Source organism: Tyto alba, unplaced genomic scaffold (genome assembly GCF_018691265.1).
Source record: "Tyto alba isolate M040663 unplaced genomic scaffold, T.alba_DEE_v4.0 Super-Scaffold_12, whole genome shotgun sequence".
NCBI lineage: Eukaryota > Metazoa > Chordata > Aves > Strigiformes > Tytonidae > Tyto > Tyto alba.
The window spans coordinates 4,336,514-4,352,425 of record NW_024881274.1 but is presented as its reverse complement, the minus strand read 5'-3'; the positions used below and the strand labels follow the sequence as shown (position 1 = coordinate 4,352,425).

The following is a 15,912-nucleotide window of genomic DNA, read 5'->3' as shown; positions in this document are numbered from 1 at the left end:
ACATACACTCCCACTTCACATACCACACATACTTCTTCCCATTCCTCTCTGCTTGGGCAAAAGCAGAGGTATTTCATCTCGATTTCTTCAGGTTTGCCTTTCAACATTTCACAGGAGACTGGCTACACCTAGGAGCAATTACAATTTGGAATGAGAAAAATGGTATTACTTGCGTGACTAAGTTGACATGTACTCGCCAAGAGTTAGCCTCTGAGAATTTCATAATCCCTGAAGATAACCGTAGTTAGAAAGGAATCATGTGTTCGACAAAACACTTTTTCCCCAGGCCTTTACATAAAGCAAGATACTGTTGCTCACAGGCAGTGTTATCACATTATTGATATATTACGCTTAAGCAGCTATCGGCCTAATCATGAGGAAAACAGCTCCCGCAGAGCGCTCGGCCTGTGCAAGGGACCACACAGCGACGAACTCGCCGCCTCTCTGCTCCAGGCCTGCCAGGGGCCCGAGCGCTTCACCGTCAGCTCAGGGCAGAAACACAACCAGCTCGTATTCGCCCGTGAGAGCTACACAGGCAAAGCTCCACCAACACCACCCCCAACTCCACCCCTCCGCGACGGTATTTTGAGAGCGGAAAGATTAATTAACGCCAGTCTTTCCGAATGAGAGCCCAAAGCGGCACAGCCCTGCGAGGCCCGCCCAGGCCCGCTAGGCCCTTGCGACGGCCCGCCCCAGGCCGGCCCAGCGCGGAGCCGAGGCCCGGGAAAGGCCGCAGAGAGGGCAGGCAGCGGCACCCCCCTCAGCAGAAGGGGGGCCGGGAGCCGGGGGGGCGCGGCGCTCCCCGCCTCCGCCTCAAGAGCAACGAGGACTCACCGCCTTCCTCCACCCAATCACCCCGTGGACCCGGCGGCGCGCCTCTGCCCGGACCCAAGATGGCCCCAGCGGGAGGGCTCAGGCTGCCCGAACTCAAGATGGCTGCCGGGGGAAAATACCCGCTCCGGTCCCCGGGCGCCCGCTGACTTCACACCCGGATCCAAGATGGCTGCCGCCTCAGCCCCCACCAAGAGCCCCTCCGCCCTAACGCAAGATGGCCGCCGGTGGCTTCACTGTCAGTGGCGCCGCCGAGACACCTGTCCGAATCCAACATGGCAGCCCCCGCTGGCGTGAGGCTGGCTCCGGGGTCACGTGACGGGGGAGGTTGGGGGGGGTGTGGACCGTGTCCCGGCGGAAGCGTGAGGGGACCGAGCAGGGATCAGGGACTAGCAGCGGCGGGAGCGGGCTGGCGCCGCCGGAGCAGACGTGCCGCAGGACGGGAGACACGGCTGTCACCACGGAGCCCGCCAGCGCTAACACGGCGGCGACCGCCGCTTCGCGGGCCGGGGGCGCCGGGGACCAGCCAACCTCGCTGCCCCCGCCCCCGCCGAGGATGCCGCGCAGGAAGGTGAGCGCGGCCGGGGAACCGGGCAGGCGCCCGGCGGGGGAACCAGCGAGCTCGGTCTGCAGCTTCCCCCTCTCCCCTAACCCCTCCGCTACCTCTCACGGGCACAAAACTGGGGGGAAAATAGCGGCCTTCAGCCCCTAGCGCCCGCCCCGCTCCTTCTCTGAGTGGCTGCCGCACGGGCACGGTGGGCGCTGATTGGCTGTCTTGCTCGTCACTTATCGCCCCCAACGGTTGCCGCTTCCCCTCCCCCGCGCCTGCAGTGCGGTCCGCCTCTTGGCTTTTCCGATTGGACAGGCCGTTGGAGAACTGGTCACGTATTGGTCGGACTGTCTTGCCGGGCTGGTCGCTGATTCGCTTCCGTGGCTGCCCATCTACGCCCCCAACGGTCACCTCCCCGCGCGTGCCTTGTTTCTCCCTCTCTCCCTTCCCCCATCCCACTCCGCCTCCCCCCCCGGGTTGATGTTTCTGTGGGACCGAGGCTTGCACTGATAGGCTGGCGGCTGCCGTCAGTCATGACCGACGGCCACGCCTTTCCGCTCTCTGAGCTGTCATTGGCGGGCTCTCCCTTTCGGCCCCTCCCGCGCGCGTTGTGATTGGCTGGGGCCGGCGAGTCTCCGCTTGGGTGCAAAACAAAGCGGCGCGGGGGCCGCGCTCGCGCCGCTGGGCGCGCGGGAGCTCGGCGGCCTCCCTACCTCCCCCCCGCCTCCACTCAGGCATCGGCCGCGTCGTTGTCCCCGTCCCCTCAGGGCTGGGGACGCCTCCGGCCGCCCCGACCAAAACCCATCGACGCCCCCACACCTTGGCTTTCTAGCCAGGGCTGCCGGGCGGGGATCTTCGGAGGTCTTGGTGGCCGCCCGCCAACTCCTGAGGCTTGCTTCCCTCAGAGAGCCGCCCAATCCGCTGCGTGGTGCGGGGGGCCGCGCTGGTGGTCCAAGATGAGGTGAATACAAGTTCATTCGCAGCCTCTTTTGGCTCGGCCTCTTTGCTGGGTGACTTCGTTTTCTCTGCCTTGCTGCTATCGGCGAGCCCTGACGCTGCTCTGAATTGCTGAGTGGTGAAGAGTCAGTTTGGCCGTTGCCGGAGCCCATCTGGTTTTTCCACCACCTGCTCCCGCGGTGCCTTGTGCTCTCCTGGGCTAGCTCTGCTGCTTCCAACAGGCAGATGGTGTGGCAGTGCTGTTGGCTTGGCTGGGTGAACCGCAAATGGTCAGCTCGGAGCATATCCTGCCCAGCCTTGAGACTTCAGCCAGCCTTTTGCTTTAAATAAAATCAAGTAATACTGTGATCTTCCTTAGTGGATCAGTTTGCAAAAACTTCATTATTGAAGGCACTGTCTGACGTGACGCTGCATGTTTATTAAATAAAATATTTTCTCTAGAGTAATACACTTGAGATCTATTAGTTTGCATATGTCATTGTGTCAGCTTGAATTTATCTGTCTAGCGTCAAGTTTGTTTGCTTGTTTTTAATAGTAGAAATCAAGTTTAAGTGCTCCTGTGCAATGTCTGTGTCTGTGGTGTTGCAGAGGAATGCGGGCAGTAGCTCCGATGGAACAGAAGACTCTGATTTCTCTACTGATCCTGAGCACACAGACAGCTCTGAAAGTGATGGCACATCACGACGGTCCGCCCGTGTGACCCGTTCCTCAGCCAGGCTCAGTCAAAGCTCTCAAGGTAAATGCTTTGTTTTCTTAAACAAGCAAAGGAAAAGCAGCCTCTTAAGCAAGAAGAGGCTCAATAAACTCCATGTTCCTGGCCTTTAGTACTTACATATGTGGAGTTTATACTTAAATTGGCTAAATTTTTCATTGGCTATTAATATACCACAGCAAAAAGCAGTCCTTATAAGTGTATATTGCACAAACGAGGTAATACAATCTAAAGATTACACTGGTGGTAGAAGTCAAACCTTGAATATCCTCTGCTCAAAAAGTAAAGCTATCTGCTTGTTTAAAGGAAGTAGGAATCAAACACCATGATTCTGCTGCTAGCTTTGCCTAATTTTTCTGAGAACGCTAAAAATTTGCTTTCCATCTAGTCAGTTATATGGGTACTGGAGCCAAGTTAGAGAGAGGGTGTTTAGGGGTGAAAGCTGTTTTTGTTTACTTTGTTTGTTTGGGGTTTTCTGTACCACAAGGGAGGATTTATTTTCATGACTTGCTGACGCTGACCCTACTCTGCAATAAATGTAATCAACATATTGCCGGTTATTTTGCATGCTTCTATTTTGGCATCCAGATTATAAGAGGAAACACTGAATGTGTCCACCTCCTCATTTTTAGTGTGAGTGTAGTCATTTCTTGGCTGTTAGTTAATAAGCTGCCATCTGGCATCAAGGGGAGGAAATGACGGTAGATAACTTATTTCCATTGTTCCACGTATACCCTTTGATAAAGAATCTGTTTTGTGACAAATTTTAATGCAGGTAAGAAATACATGTGCGTGATTATCTGATGACTAGGTCTTAAAAGCAAGAGGAAAAGTTATTTGGATGTGTATAGGATACCTGTGATATTCTTAATTTATGAAAGCATTCTTTTCATGCAAAATAGTTGTCATATCAGCAGTGTAGGATCACAAAACCACACGCAGGGTCCCAAATATAGCTTCATACCAGAAGTAATCTTGCTATTCCCAAAGGTTATTTAAACACTGATAGTTCTTATCTAAACTAACGGTTCTTTAGCTTTCCAAACGGGAGCTGGCTTGTAACTACTAGTTAAAGCTGATATAATTCCAGATTCTTCATTGTTGGTAACAGCATCAAAAGATTTACGCTCGGACTAACAGGGCATATCTTTGTGGTGACGTGCAGCAGTGAGCAGTAGGACAGAACCTTGTGTTGATACTGAGCTATCAGATGTTGGTATTGCAGACTTCAGAGCACGTGTGAGGCAAGTGTCTGACTTACAGTGGTTATTGTGGGTGTAATTACGGTGTTTCTGTGGAATTAGATTCCAGCCCAGTTCGTAATCCACCATCGTTTGGAGCCGAAGAGCCTGTCTATTCTACAAGGAGAGTAACCCGCAGCCAACAGCAGCCTACTCCTGTGACTCCAAAGAAATACCCACTCCGGCAGACTCGCTCATCTGGGTCAGAGACCGAGCAAGTGGTTGACTTTTCTGATAGAGGTATGTAGGGTGTGGAGAGGTGTTGAAAGTTTGCAAAATGCTGTTGGAAAGGGTATGTGACTCCATTCTCTGAGGGCACAGTATAATATCCTGAGGATAGAGGGTTCGAGACAGCTGTCTGGAGTTGCTTTACATATTTTTTTGAAAGCTTTCTTTCAGGCAAATTTGTAACATCTTGATCCTTATTCAGACACTAAAAATGCAGCGGATCACGATGAGTCTCCACCTCGTACCCCCACCGGGAATGCCCCTTCCTCAGAGTCTGATATTGATATCTCCAGTCCAAATGTGTCCCATGATGAGAGCATTGCCAAGGACATGTCCATGAAGGATTCTGGAAGTGACCTGTCTCACCGCCCTAAGCGCCGCCGCTTCCATGAAAGCTACAATTTCAACATGAAATGTCCCACTCCTGGTTGTAACTCTTTAGGTAATTTCAGCTCCAGGATTAATCTGTTGATTTTTGCCTTCCTGCTGTGATACTCAAAGTCCCACTCAGTTGAGTTATAAATCCTAACAATATGCCCTTAATTAGGATCAGAAGTATTACTGAGAAGGGGGTATAGAGAAGGGATATGAAGCATATCTGCAGGTGAATTCTTCCTGGAGGTGTTTTCTGGCTAGGAGTGTTTGGGGGATGATTGGATAAAGAACAAGTTAGGAGTATGAGCGCAGGTGTGGGAGGAAAATGCAGAGCCTTGCAGGTAGGGTACTGGTCTCTGCCAAAAGCAGGTTTTCAGAAACAAATTACTGCAGATTTCTAATTTACCCAGCTGCTTGCATGGAATGCAGCTTTTGAGTTAGCGTGAAAAAGATTTTCCTTCTTTGTTCTTAAAGCTTGTGCCATGAACTGGGAAGTGTGCTCCTCCTATCACACTGGTAATAAACCGAGCACGCTTCTTGGGAAGCTCATACAAGGGATCTGCCCATCTGGGATACTTTTTAAACCTCTTTGTGATCATATGTTAAAAGTTGGGGTTTTTTTCTGATCCTTTGCAGGACACCTAACTGGAAAACACGAGCGACACTTCTCCATATCAGGATGCCCACTGTATCATAATCTCTCAGCAGATGAGTGCAAGGTAAATGAGTCTTCTGGTTTATCTTCCTTATGTTTTTTTGGAACAAAATGCCAAGACCTGTCATTTGTGAACAAAAAGTAGAGTTAACATGTTCTGTTCAGAAAATTTGTTTAAAGGAGAAAAGGAAAAGATGAAGGATTTGATAATAGTTTGCCTCAGCGTTGACAGATGAGTTTTGGCTTCCAGGTGCGAGCGCAGAGCCGGGATAAGCAGATTGAGGAGAGGATGCTGGCCCATCGGCAGGATGACAACAACCGACATGCCACCAGACACCAGGTAGGCAATCTGCCCATAATGGAGTGGTTGCTCAGTTAAAAGTGGAAAAACCTCAGCTTGTGGTTTCCAGTGATCGTGATGTTAACTTGGATCTCCCTCCTTCACTTCCCAGATAAGCCTCTGTGCTGAGCCCTGACGCTCCCCATTTGTCATCTCCAATTTGTTTCAGCAAGGGCAATTCATTGTTTCTCCTAAATGAGGGACTGGAGCAACTAGTGAGAGCAGAGAGGTGCCATTGGCCAGTAATATTACAAAGTAGGCTGGAGCTGTTCTGAGGATGATCTTTTCTGTGTGCTTTGATGTGTAGGATGAGAGAATTTCTACAGAACTGTAAACTGCAATTTTACTCTGACTAAATAGAGAAGAATAAAACCCAGGGGAATTACATTTTTCAGTTCATGACTCTTGGACTTGAGTCAAGATGACTTAATGAGTCAGCTCTGAGCTTTTCCCCATGATTAAGCAGTGCATATGGAGTGCACCCTGTCTTGTGGGACTGAGGTACATAGGTAAAGGCAAGCTGTGGTAGGAAGAAAAAATTCCTGGTTTACATACCTGTGTTGTACCTGCAGTGCCCTCTTATTAGCACAGGATGTGGTTCAGAGGCAACAAACCTCATAAAATGAAAGCCAGGACAGAGGTCCTTTAGGGTGGGAAGATGAAGAAAAATGTTTTAAGTGGATGAAGTCTAGTGAAGGTTTCTATCTCTGGTTTCTTACAGGCACCAACAGAGAGACAGCTGCGATACAAAGAGAAAGTAGCTGAGCTCAGGAAGAAGAGGAACTCAGGACTAAGCAAGGAGCAGAAAGAAAAATATATGGTAAAAACAATAACTTTATTCTTTCATTCCCACCTGTCTGGAATGAGATCACTAAGCAGGAGTTTGGCTTTCCCAGTCATTCTGCAACATTCTCAGCTAAAAAAGCTGCAATATCCAACAGCTTAGTAGCATCATGGCAGCATAAATCTCTTATTTTATTGTTCTAGGAGCACAGACAAACCTATGGCAATACTAGGGAACCTCTGCTTGAAAACCTGACGAGTGAGTATGACCTTGAGCTGTTCCGAAGAGCTCAAGCACGGGCATCTGAGGACCTGGTGAGACTTCTATCTCATATATCATAGGAAATGTCTTTGTTAGAAACATGAATGCTTTCTGGGTTTTGTTGTACTTGTGTAGATAGAACCAGAGTTTGTAAGAAGAGCAGCTACAGCCCAGTCAAGTCAGCAACATTACACTAGGGATAACATCAAGTGCCAGTCATTCAGAGGGTTTGCTGAAGGTACAGCTGGAGCTAAGCATTTGCAGTCATGAATGCTGCAGTGCCTGCAAGAGGAATAATTAGTAACAGTCCCATTTAGTAGGTGTTTGTTTTCAGTGAAAAGATGGACAGTTTCACCTGCTGAAAGAATGACTGAGGAGTGATGGCAGCAAAAGACAAAAGCCATCTTGACAGTAGCTGGTGACTGTGGAGTACAGTTCAAAACCTTGTATTGCTTGAGGCTTCTGTGAGTGCTATCTAAAAGCCACATTCCATCTCCAGAGATTAACTAAAAGATACTTTCATGCTTACCAGTGACAACTGTGTCTGGGATATCTGAGGCAGAGCATTAGGCTGTATCTTCTCCCTGCAGATTAGTAAGGAAGCATGATGTGGCAAGGAGCTTACATTGCTTCCATGACAGAAAGTGTGTTCCCAGTGTTAGCATGCTGCTAAGTGCTGATTCATAAGATGTTTCTTGATGAAAGGAGCAGTCAGTAACTGTACTGCTTGTGGACAGGGCTCAGACTGAGTTTGATTGAGGAGAGGTCTGTGGGAGGAGTCATTAGACGTGGTCACACTGAAAGATAAATTTAGAAGACTTCAAGTAAATTATTTCTTTGAGGGAAATAAATAGGTCCCCCTTCCTCTCTACCTACTTTTCATGTTTATTTTTTTTTAAATCATAATTGTTTTCATTCATAGGAAAAGTTGCGGCTTCAGGGCCAGATCACAGAAGGCAGCAATATGATAAAAACAATCGCTTTTGGCCGTTATGAGCTGGATACCTGGTATCATTCCCCCTACCCAGAGGAGTATGCTCGTCTGGGACGTCTCTATATGTGTGAGTTCTGTCTCAAATACATGAAGAGCCAGACAATACTGCGCAGACACATGGTAAGGGCTAGGGCAGAGCTGATTCCTGAATTTTAAATCTGATACCAGCATGTAAATGTTTTAAAACATTACTGTTAGCTTAGTTGCTCGCTTTAGGAGGTGAGAAGACTGAATGTTTCCTGGTATATCCAGTAGCTGTTGTAACCGTTTCTGCCCTTAAAACAGTAGTGTCACCGTAACTTTGTATTCCTGTCATAGGCAAAATGTGTTTGGAAACATCCACCAGGTGATGAAATCTACCGCAAAGGCTCCATTTCAGTGTTTGAAGTGGATGGGAAAAAGAACAAGGTAATTGTCGTGGTTTGAGCTCAGAAGGCAACTGAGCCCCACACAGCCGCTCACTCCCCTCTTCCTCCCCAGTGCTGAGAAGGGGAAAATAAGCCAGGCTTGGGATTCGAGATAGGATGGGGGGGGGGGCAAATCACCCATTATGGTCACAGGCAGAAGGCAGACTCGTTAGGGGAAGAAAAAAAGAATGTAGATTAATTACAGACACTAACAACAACAGCATTTAACAGGGTAGGACAGTGAGAAGCATTACCACATCTTGAGAACACCATCCCCCTCCCTTCTTCCCGGGCTCAGCTCTGCTCCCGATATCTCTGCTTCCTGCCCCCAGCAGCACAGGGGGCAGGGAATGGAGGGGCGCAGTCACTGCTGCTGCTTCTTCCATCTTCAGTGGCGGAGCTTCTAGAACTTGTTCCCCCTGCTCCAGTGTGGTCCCCCTCTCACAGGAGACAGTCCTTCACGTACTTTCTCCAACGTCAGTCCCTCCCATGGGCTGCAGCCCTTCCCAGGCTGCTCTGGCGTGGGACACCCCCACATGCTGCTATCCTCCCAGCGCCAAACTACAAGAGTGGGGGCTGCTTCTTCCCACAAGATCCCAGCTTACTTCGGGTGCAGCCACCTTGGTTGTCCATATGAGGCTCCTCACAGGCCATAAATCAGTGTCTGCTCCACTGTAGACCTCCATGGGTGGCAGGGCGGGGCCACCCTGCCTTCTCACCACAGGATACAGGGGGGTCTCTGCTCCAACACACCTCCCCCCTCATTTCTTCCTCCATTCTTCCACTGACCTTGGTGTTCACACAGCTGACGCAGCTCCTCCTCCCAGGTCCCTTCTTAAATACGTTCTCACAGAGGTACAGCTGATTGGCTCGGCCTTGGTGCAGAGGTGACTGACTTGGAGCCGGGGGAGCTTTGAGAAGCTTCTCACAGGGGGCCACTGCTGCAGCCCCGCCCCCCCCCCCCCCCCCCCCCCCCCCCGTTACCAAAAACCACCACCACTCACTCAAACCTAGGACAGTAACTTAAGTGCAATCATTAGGCCAGTCTCAAGCATCAAGTCTATCTTTCCAATGTGCCAGGACTGCTTTTCCTACAGAGAAACAGGATGCAAACGGCCCTTTCTCCCTCTAATTGCAGAAAAGCTACTAGAGACTGATCTGGCCATTCTTGCAGTCCCAGCAGTAGTTTTGTCTATGTTTTCTTTGTGGTTATTTCTCAGCCCGGTTGTGCTCCAGCAGTTCCATCTGTTGTCTCATACTGCACTTGGAAATGAGTGTCAAGATCCCTTTCAGAAGAAGTTAGCGGGGACATGTCAGTGCTTGGCCTCAGTAGATTGCTACTGCCCATCTCCTGCTCACTGAACGCTCCATCAAGTTTGGGTTGGAGTGGGGAGCATCCTGATGTTACTGAGGATGACCTCCTTAACCCTGAGTTGAAGGGTAGAACATGAATCTGCTACTGCAGATTCAGTGCTAGGTAGTGGCACTGTCTCTGGTTGCATCCGGTCTTGAAGGCTTCAGAGGAAGGAACAAAGAAACAAATTCAGAAGCTAAATTCTGCACTGCCAGAAGTTGGGATGAGTCTTTTCTAGTTAGATAACCTTGAAGCACAGGATTCATACAATACAGTGCAAGCAGGCAGGGATCCAGCCTTCTGCTTCCTTCACTGAGGATGGGATATTTGGGGCATTCAGAGATTGATATCACAAACATCAATTCCCACCCCTTAGGAAGTTAGGCTTATCAAATTTCATCACAAATGGAATTATTTCCTGGCCCAGCTGCTCTGAAAAACTGTATGTCATTTCTCATATGAGTCAGAATTTTCTTATCATTTCCCGCATATGCCTGGTTTTGTCCACTCTTGGGATGTTGCACTGTGATAAACAGGTGTATCTTGTTCTCCTTTTGCTTCTAGATCTACTGTCAAAACCTGTGTCTGCTGGCAAAACTTTTCTTGGACCATAAAACACTGTATTATGATGTTGAACCTTTCCTCTTCTATGTCATGACAGAAGCTGACAACACTGGCTGTCACCTGATAGGATATTTCTCCAAGGTTGGTTGAAAATACATACGTACACTTTACTACCTCACTAGAATGAGATTTAGGATGCCAGTTATCAGTACTGAATCTCCCTTCATAAGTTTTTTCAGTGTCCAGATTTGTTGCTCATGGGAATAGATAAAATTTCAAACCTGATCTGCATGAATTGTTTTTCCTGTTTTCTGAAGGGATTGCAGGTGCTTTCTTGTAGCACCTTTTCTCATTAGTAGCAAAAACCAAATCAGCTCAAATGAACTATTGTTACTAGGAAGCATGGTGGTGTCTTAAATGTAGGCAAAATTAATGATAAAGAAAATGTAAAGAAATGTAGAGAAAAATACATTAAAATAAGTATTGGTCACCATTATTATTTTGGTTTTGTTGTTTTTTTTTTGATAAAGTAACCAAAGGAATAAAAATTCTTAGGTGGAGAAGCTGAGATGGAACTCAAATAACTTAAGCAGATTCCACAAGTCACTGGCCAGGCTTAGAGAGTGGGAGGCATTTTTCTCAACTGTTTGCTCTGACATGTTGCCTACCCAAAAAAAGAGCCAATCTGTTCATTTAATCTCTGCTGCACATTAGTGAAATGCATTTCCTGGTTGTTCTTACTTCAGTACAGAAAATATGATTACCCTTCCGGATGTGGTGATATCATGCAATGCAGTTATCAGTTTAGATATTTTAGTCAGTGAAATTCTATAGGAGAGTACTTTCCCAAATAAAGTGCAGGAAACTATACTCCTTAAATCACCTGAGTCCAAACTGAATAAATACTAAGTGCTTTAAAGAAAAATCTGCATTGATCTGAGGATGTGTCCGAGCCTCTACATTTCAGTACGCGCCATGCGCTTACAATGCTGCTCTTATGTGGCTTCCTTGTTGCACGTAAACCTGGTAGATGACAGAGGTGATAGTGAGAGTGTTACTGGCTCCTTCTCAGCTACAACTCCATGGCCAGCGATCCCAGGCTTAAAATTGTGCACCAAGCGCCCAATTTAATGGCTCATAAACTAAGACACTGAGGCAGGTTGGTAGCTGAAGGATGATTGTGTTACTTGTTGTTAGGCAGGTTTTTCTACTGTTGGTCCTTTTAGCTTGTATTATATCAGTTGCACAGGCTTGTTCAGTCTGTTGGGATTATGATATACCCATTGTTTGTACAGATCTAGACCTGTTAATCTATCCTCTCTGTGTTCTTGTTTTTAGGAGAAGAATTCTTTTCTCAACTACAATGTTTCTTGTATCCTGACAATGCCTCAATATATGAGACAAGGTTATGGCAAAATGCTCATTGACTTCAGTAAGTAGAAAGAGAGAAATTCTGGAAACATATTCTGTCCAACATGACAATTCCACCAAGAAATCTAACCTATCTATGGTGGTGGTTGAGCAGTTTTCATTATAGCCGACTTCTGCATGTGCTAAAGAGGGTAACAGTCAGGAGGGAGTAGTTTAAGAATAAATAAGTTTTCTTTCCTTCACAGGCTATTTGCTTTCTAAAGTAGAAGAAAAAGTTGGCTCTCCAGAACGCCCTCTGTCTGATTTAGGTCTCATCAGCTACCGTAGCTACTGGAAGGAAGTTCTCCTTCGTTACCTGCATAATTTTCAAGGAAAAGAGATCTCTATAAAAGGTATGTTTTCAAGCTAAATAAGCTTGTAGTGAATTGGTTCAGGAACATACCTATGTATCTCACTCATTTTCCTCAAATATGAGGTAGGTCATGCTTGACTCATTCATAGAAGTGTTTGTGTAGCAGCAGAGCTAGTGGAATATTCCTGTAGTTGGGTATGGCTCCTTTCCAGTCCTGCCAACATTCAAGATAAGCCTGCTTGCAGAGTTTTGAAAGTATGTACTGGCTGCTTCTTTTAAAAAAATACATTTTTTTAAAACAATTCAGCAAAGAACTTTATCCATCCATGGATTAGAATGTTAATTTTAAAAAGAAAAATGGCTCCACTGAGAGGCTTTCAAATGCTTTGGAAAAATACCAAGACTGTTTAGACTTCTCTTAATAGCATTTTTATGTTTATGGCACCTGGGAGTATGCAGCATTTCACAGACATATCAAGGTAGTTCTGAAGAAGTGGCTAAATCTTCTTTCAGAGGTTTACATCTTTTTAACTTGGACTCTGAAATTAGTATCACTAAATCATGGTGATGTCTAGGCTGACTTTGAGCTGGGCTGTTTCTGTGCAGCTCTGTGTGGTTTGCATCCACAGCCTGAGGCTCTTCAAGCTATTTGCAGTCAGTCAGTCCTCAAGAGTGAAATAAGCCAAGGCAAGCTGTACAGCAGTGCTACAGGTAACCAGGGTGGTCAGAGGGTACAAGTCCAGCAGCAACAATAATACTGCACGTACCTCCTTAGTATGTGCAAGAAATTTTGTGTATATCACCTCAAAAGGAGTTGCATAAAAGTTGTAGTTGAAAACTAACAGTTACAGGCTATTGTGGAGAAATTTGTTTCTGTTCTAACATAAACTGATACTGGTTTGCAGAAATCAGCCAGGAGACTGCTGTAAATCCTGTCGACATTGTTAGCACATTGCAGGCGCTTCAGATGCTCAAGTACTGGAAGGGAAAACACCTGGTTCTAAAACGACAGGTGAGATCTGTGATGGCTATTTCTGCATTTTTGTTTCCTTACATTTAGCTGCTATATTCATATGAACTTGCTGAAATGAGTATTTCCTTTGCATTGTGCTGGGTTTTCCAGCCTTTTCGTTCCAGTGGGGGAGCACTGTAATTTTCAAATGCAGTAACTGATAAAATATGATATAGGCATCCAACCTGATTCTTCAGTAGTGTAGAAATATGCTGTATCGACCTTCCTCTTCTGATGTGTGGAATAACGATGGTCATTGTAAGTGGCTTTTTAGGAGCAATGGATCAGCATTCCCATCGTGGTCCTCATCATGCCTGTCCTTTATTGGGCAAGTGGACAACAGAAGTGAACTGAATGAATAGAATCCTGAATGAGTCCTGTTTGTACCCTCATTAGATAGAAGACAAGTGGTTGATAAGTCCACAAATGTGACAGATTCTCTCTTTTGTTTTCCCCTCCCTGAAACTTCACTTGGTAGCTAAAGGTGGACTTATCAGTGTAATTGAAAGAGCTTCTAGAAAGCACCACGAAGGAAATGTTACTTTTGTCATTCTGAGCAGTTAGTAGGCTAGTCATCTTCAGATTCGTGGACTTAGATGTGTGGTGTTGTACCATGCGTAATTCTCCATTATGGATTGTTTGTTTTAACCTGCCCTTTCATGCTCTTTCCCTTAGGATCTGATTGATGAATGGATAGCCAAAGAGGCAAAAAGATCCAACAGCAATAAGATAATGGATCCCAGCTGTTTGAAATGGACCCCTCCTAAGGGAACTTAACTGTCTCTCACTCCTGAAGCCAGTGAACCCCAGCAGTAGGAAGTACCCTAGGGATCTCTGTTGTATCTGTTGCTGTTGTGATTGGCTGGTACAGTACCCTCCTGAAAGATCAGTTCCTCTTGGTACTGTTCTGGCCCAGATCTTTTGTGCACACCACAGACGCTAGTTCTGAGGAACTTTATGTTTCGGCCTCAATGAGGTTGCAAGGATTGGATCTGTATAGGACCCAAACAAAGCTCCTAGCAGCACTGGCCCAAGGAGTTCTGATATCTGGTACTGTACCTGTCCAGTCACTGGTCTTACCCTCATGTTCTTATTCCGATGAGGTTGTGTTGTGTCCTGTAATCTGGTTGTTTCTTCCTTCAGGTTCCTTGCGTTCTAAGTAATGGAGATAACTTCTGTGGCTTTTGAACAAGGTCTAATAATGCTTGTTTGGGAAAAGTCTGGTTTTCCAACAAGCTGCAGTTACACTGACTTCAGCATTTTTAACAAGTCCTGTCTCATAGACTGGTCCATTCCATGTATCAAATAGTTTTAGTAAGATAACATGCCACCTCTTTCAGCAGTGTTTTCCATATAATATAGCAGGTCTTCACATAGTTAATATTGTACAGTCAGAAGCTTGCGTATTTTGTAACTGAGTGGTGTGATTGTTAGTGTTACCCTGGAGGAGTCAAGGCTAAGTGTGTGAGAACATCATGGTCTGACGTGTTTCACAGAGTTGCTCTTGGTATGTGCTCCTGAAGCTACTACAGTACCACGTCTGTTGGAAAGACCTCTTTGATTATAAGTTTACTGTTTTTTCCTGGTTTATCTCTTGGAGTTAGTGGGTTCCTTTGCACAGAAGCAGCCTGTTCAGTATATTTCACTGGAGATATTTTTCCCAGAGCAGTCTTCCTTGAATTGTAGGTCTTTTTGTACTGGAGATTTTTTTTCCTCTAGACTGAAGAAATAAAAACTATAGACCGATTTTTGCTAGCCTTGTCCAAACAGCCACAGAATCTCTACAATGCAAGTACCATCAGTTGTTGGATTGCCTACAGTGTACATTCTGTGCATCAGTGGCAGCTCCAGTTAGCTGTGTGGATGGTTTGCTTCTCTGACAGTGCATTCTTGTTTGTCTTTGTAAAACAAAAAACCTTTTACTTCCTCTCTCCCATCTGCACCACCAGAAGAAACTATTGTACAATGGCTTTCAAGTATAACCACTGTCCTTGTGCCACACATTTCCTATATGGCTCCAGTGTAATTAAAAGGGGGGACAATCTTGGGGTAGACGATGGCAGCATTATACAGTGCTGATTTCATTTAAACCTTCCAATGCTTCCTCATTGAATGGTGTCTGAAATGAAGCACTTGCAGTGTACCGATAGGTAGGAGCCGTTTCCTGTTAACCACTGACCCATCCTAATGTGGAAAAGTTCTCTATTGCTCTTCTGATGGTTGTCTGCCTTTCTCTGCCTCCTTAAAAAAAGAAAAAGAAAAAAGATCATCAGTACATGGTGTATACCTTGTGGGCATTACTGAATTTTGCTGTCTCATGCCCTTTGCTCCTGTATTGTAACTAACTACAGATACTCATGAAACTATCCAACAAAGTAGATCTCTTGTGGAGTAGGGAAGAAGGCCATTCTTGTGCAGAAGCTAAACCCTGTTCCCATGATGTGGTAGAATGTGCTATTCTTGTATCTACTTCTCAATAAAGCATGTTCTCTGCTCAAATTTATGCCTTCTTTTTATTTTTTTTTTTTTCAGTCAGATGCTATTCTCCATCTCCAGTTAAGTGATGCTTCTGCTTTATGTTGCAGGGGACTAATTTTGAACCCATATTTGTGCCTGGTGTATTAAGAATTGTGACTAGAGCAGCCTTTAGGCTGAATCTTTCAGAAATAGCCTGTGTTGTGTATTCAATGTAGAGCTTACTGTGCAGAGGAGGCTACCATGAGGAATATATGGATGTTGTCAGATACCGGCAACTTAAGTATGTCATGCAAAACTGGGATAGCATCTGTCAGCCTGAAGTTCGTGGAAGAAGGAAGGAGCCATCCTAATAGTGATGGCCCTAGATTTTTAGCCTTTCCTTCCGTGCTTCCATGATCAGACCTTCTTGCTGCTTGTACTGTGGGAGGACTTGGGGCAGTGAAGTC

General features: G+C 46.2%; 2 protein-coding genes across 9 annotated transcripts in view; one reads left to right on the top strand and one right to left on the bottom strand.

The window, feature by feature from the left end:
• FAM117A (family with sequence similarity 117 member A) overlaps window positions 1-1,018 on the bottom strand; it is a 32,918-nt gene extending 31,900 nt beyond the window's left edge. For 3 of the 7 annotated variants that reach the window (XM_042787527.1, XM_042787525.1, XM_042787526.1), the window contains exons 1-2: window positions 835-1,018; window positions 24-128 (exon numbers count right to left, since the gene is read on the bottom strand). The gene's annotated coding sequence lies outside the window, so the exon portion shown is untranslated. Of the gene's footprint in view, window positions 1-6; window positions 129-834 lie in introns of all 7 variants that reach the window. The other 4 variants (XM_042787531.1, XM_042787532.1, XM_042787528.1 and 1 more) reach the window with 3 other exon arrangements.
• A 149-nt stretch (window positions 1,019-1,167) lies between these two features.
• Window positions 1,168-15,487, top strand: KAT7 (lysine acetyltransferase 7). 2 transcript variants are annotated; one of them, XM_042787523.1, is made up of 15 exons: window positions 1,168-1,402; window positions 2,927-3,074; window positions 4,355-4,531; window positions 4,722-4,961; window positions 5,531-5,613; window positions 5,800-5,889; window positions 6,611-6,709; window positions 6,877-6,987; window positions 7,857-8,048; window positions 8,247-8,336; window positions 10,254-10,394; window positions 11,592-11,685; window positions 11,870-12,016; window positions 12,882-12,988; window positions 13,664-15,487. In XM_042787523.1, the coding sequence occupies exons 1-15, from the start codon at window positions 1,388-1,390 to the stop codon at window positions 13,763-13,765; spliced, it is 1,836 nt and encodes a 611-aa protein (XP_042643457.1). In that variant the 5' UTR covers window positions 1,168-1,387; the 3' UTR covers window positions 13,766-15,487. The 2 variants fall into 2 exon arrangements, with proteins under 2 accessions (XP_042643457.1, XP_032840890.1); XM_032984999.2 differs by lacking the exon at window positions 1,168-1,402 and having other exon boundaries at window positions 2,903-3,074.
• The last annotated feature ends 425 nt before the right edge of the window (window positions 15,488-15,912 follow it).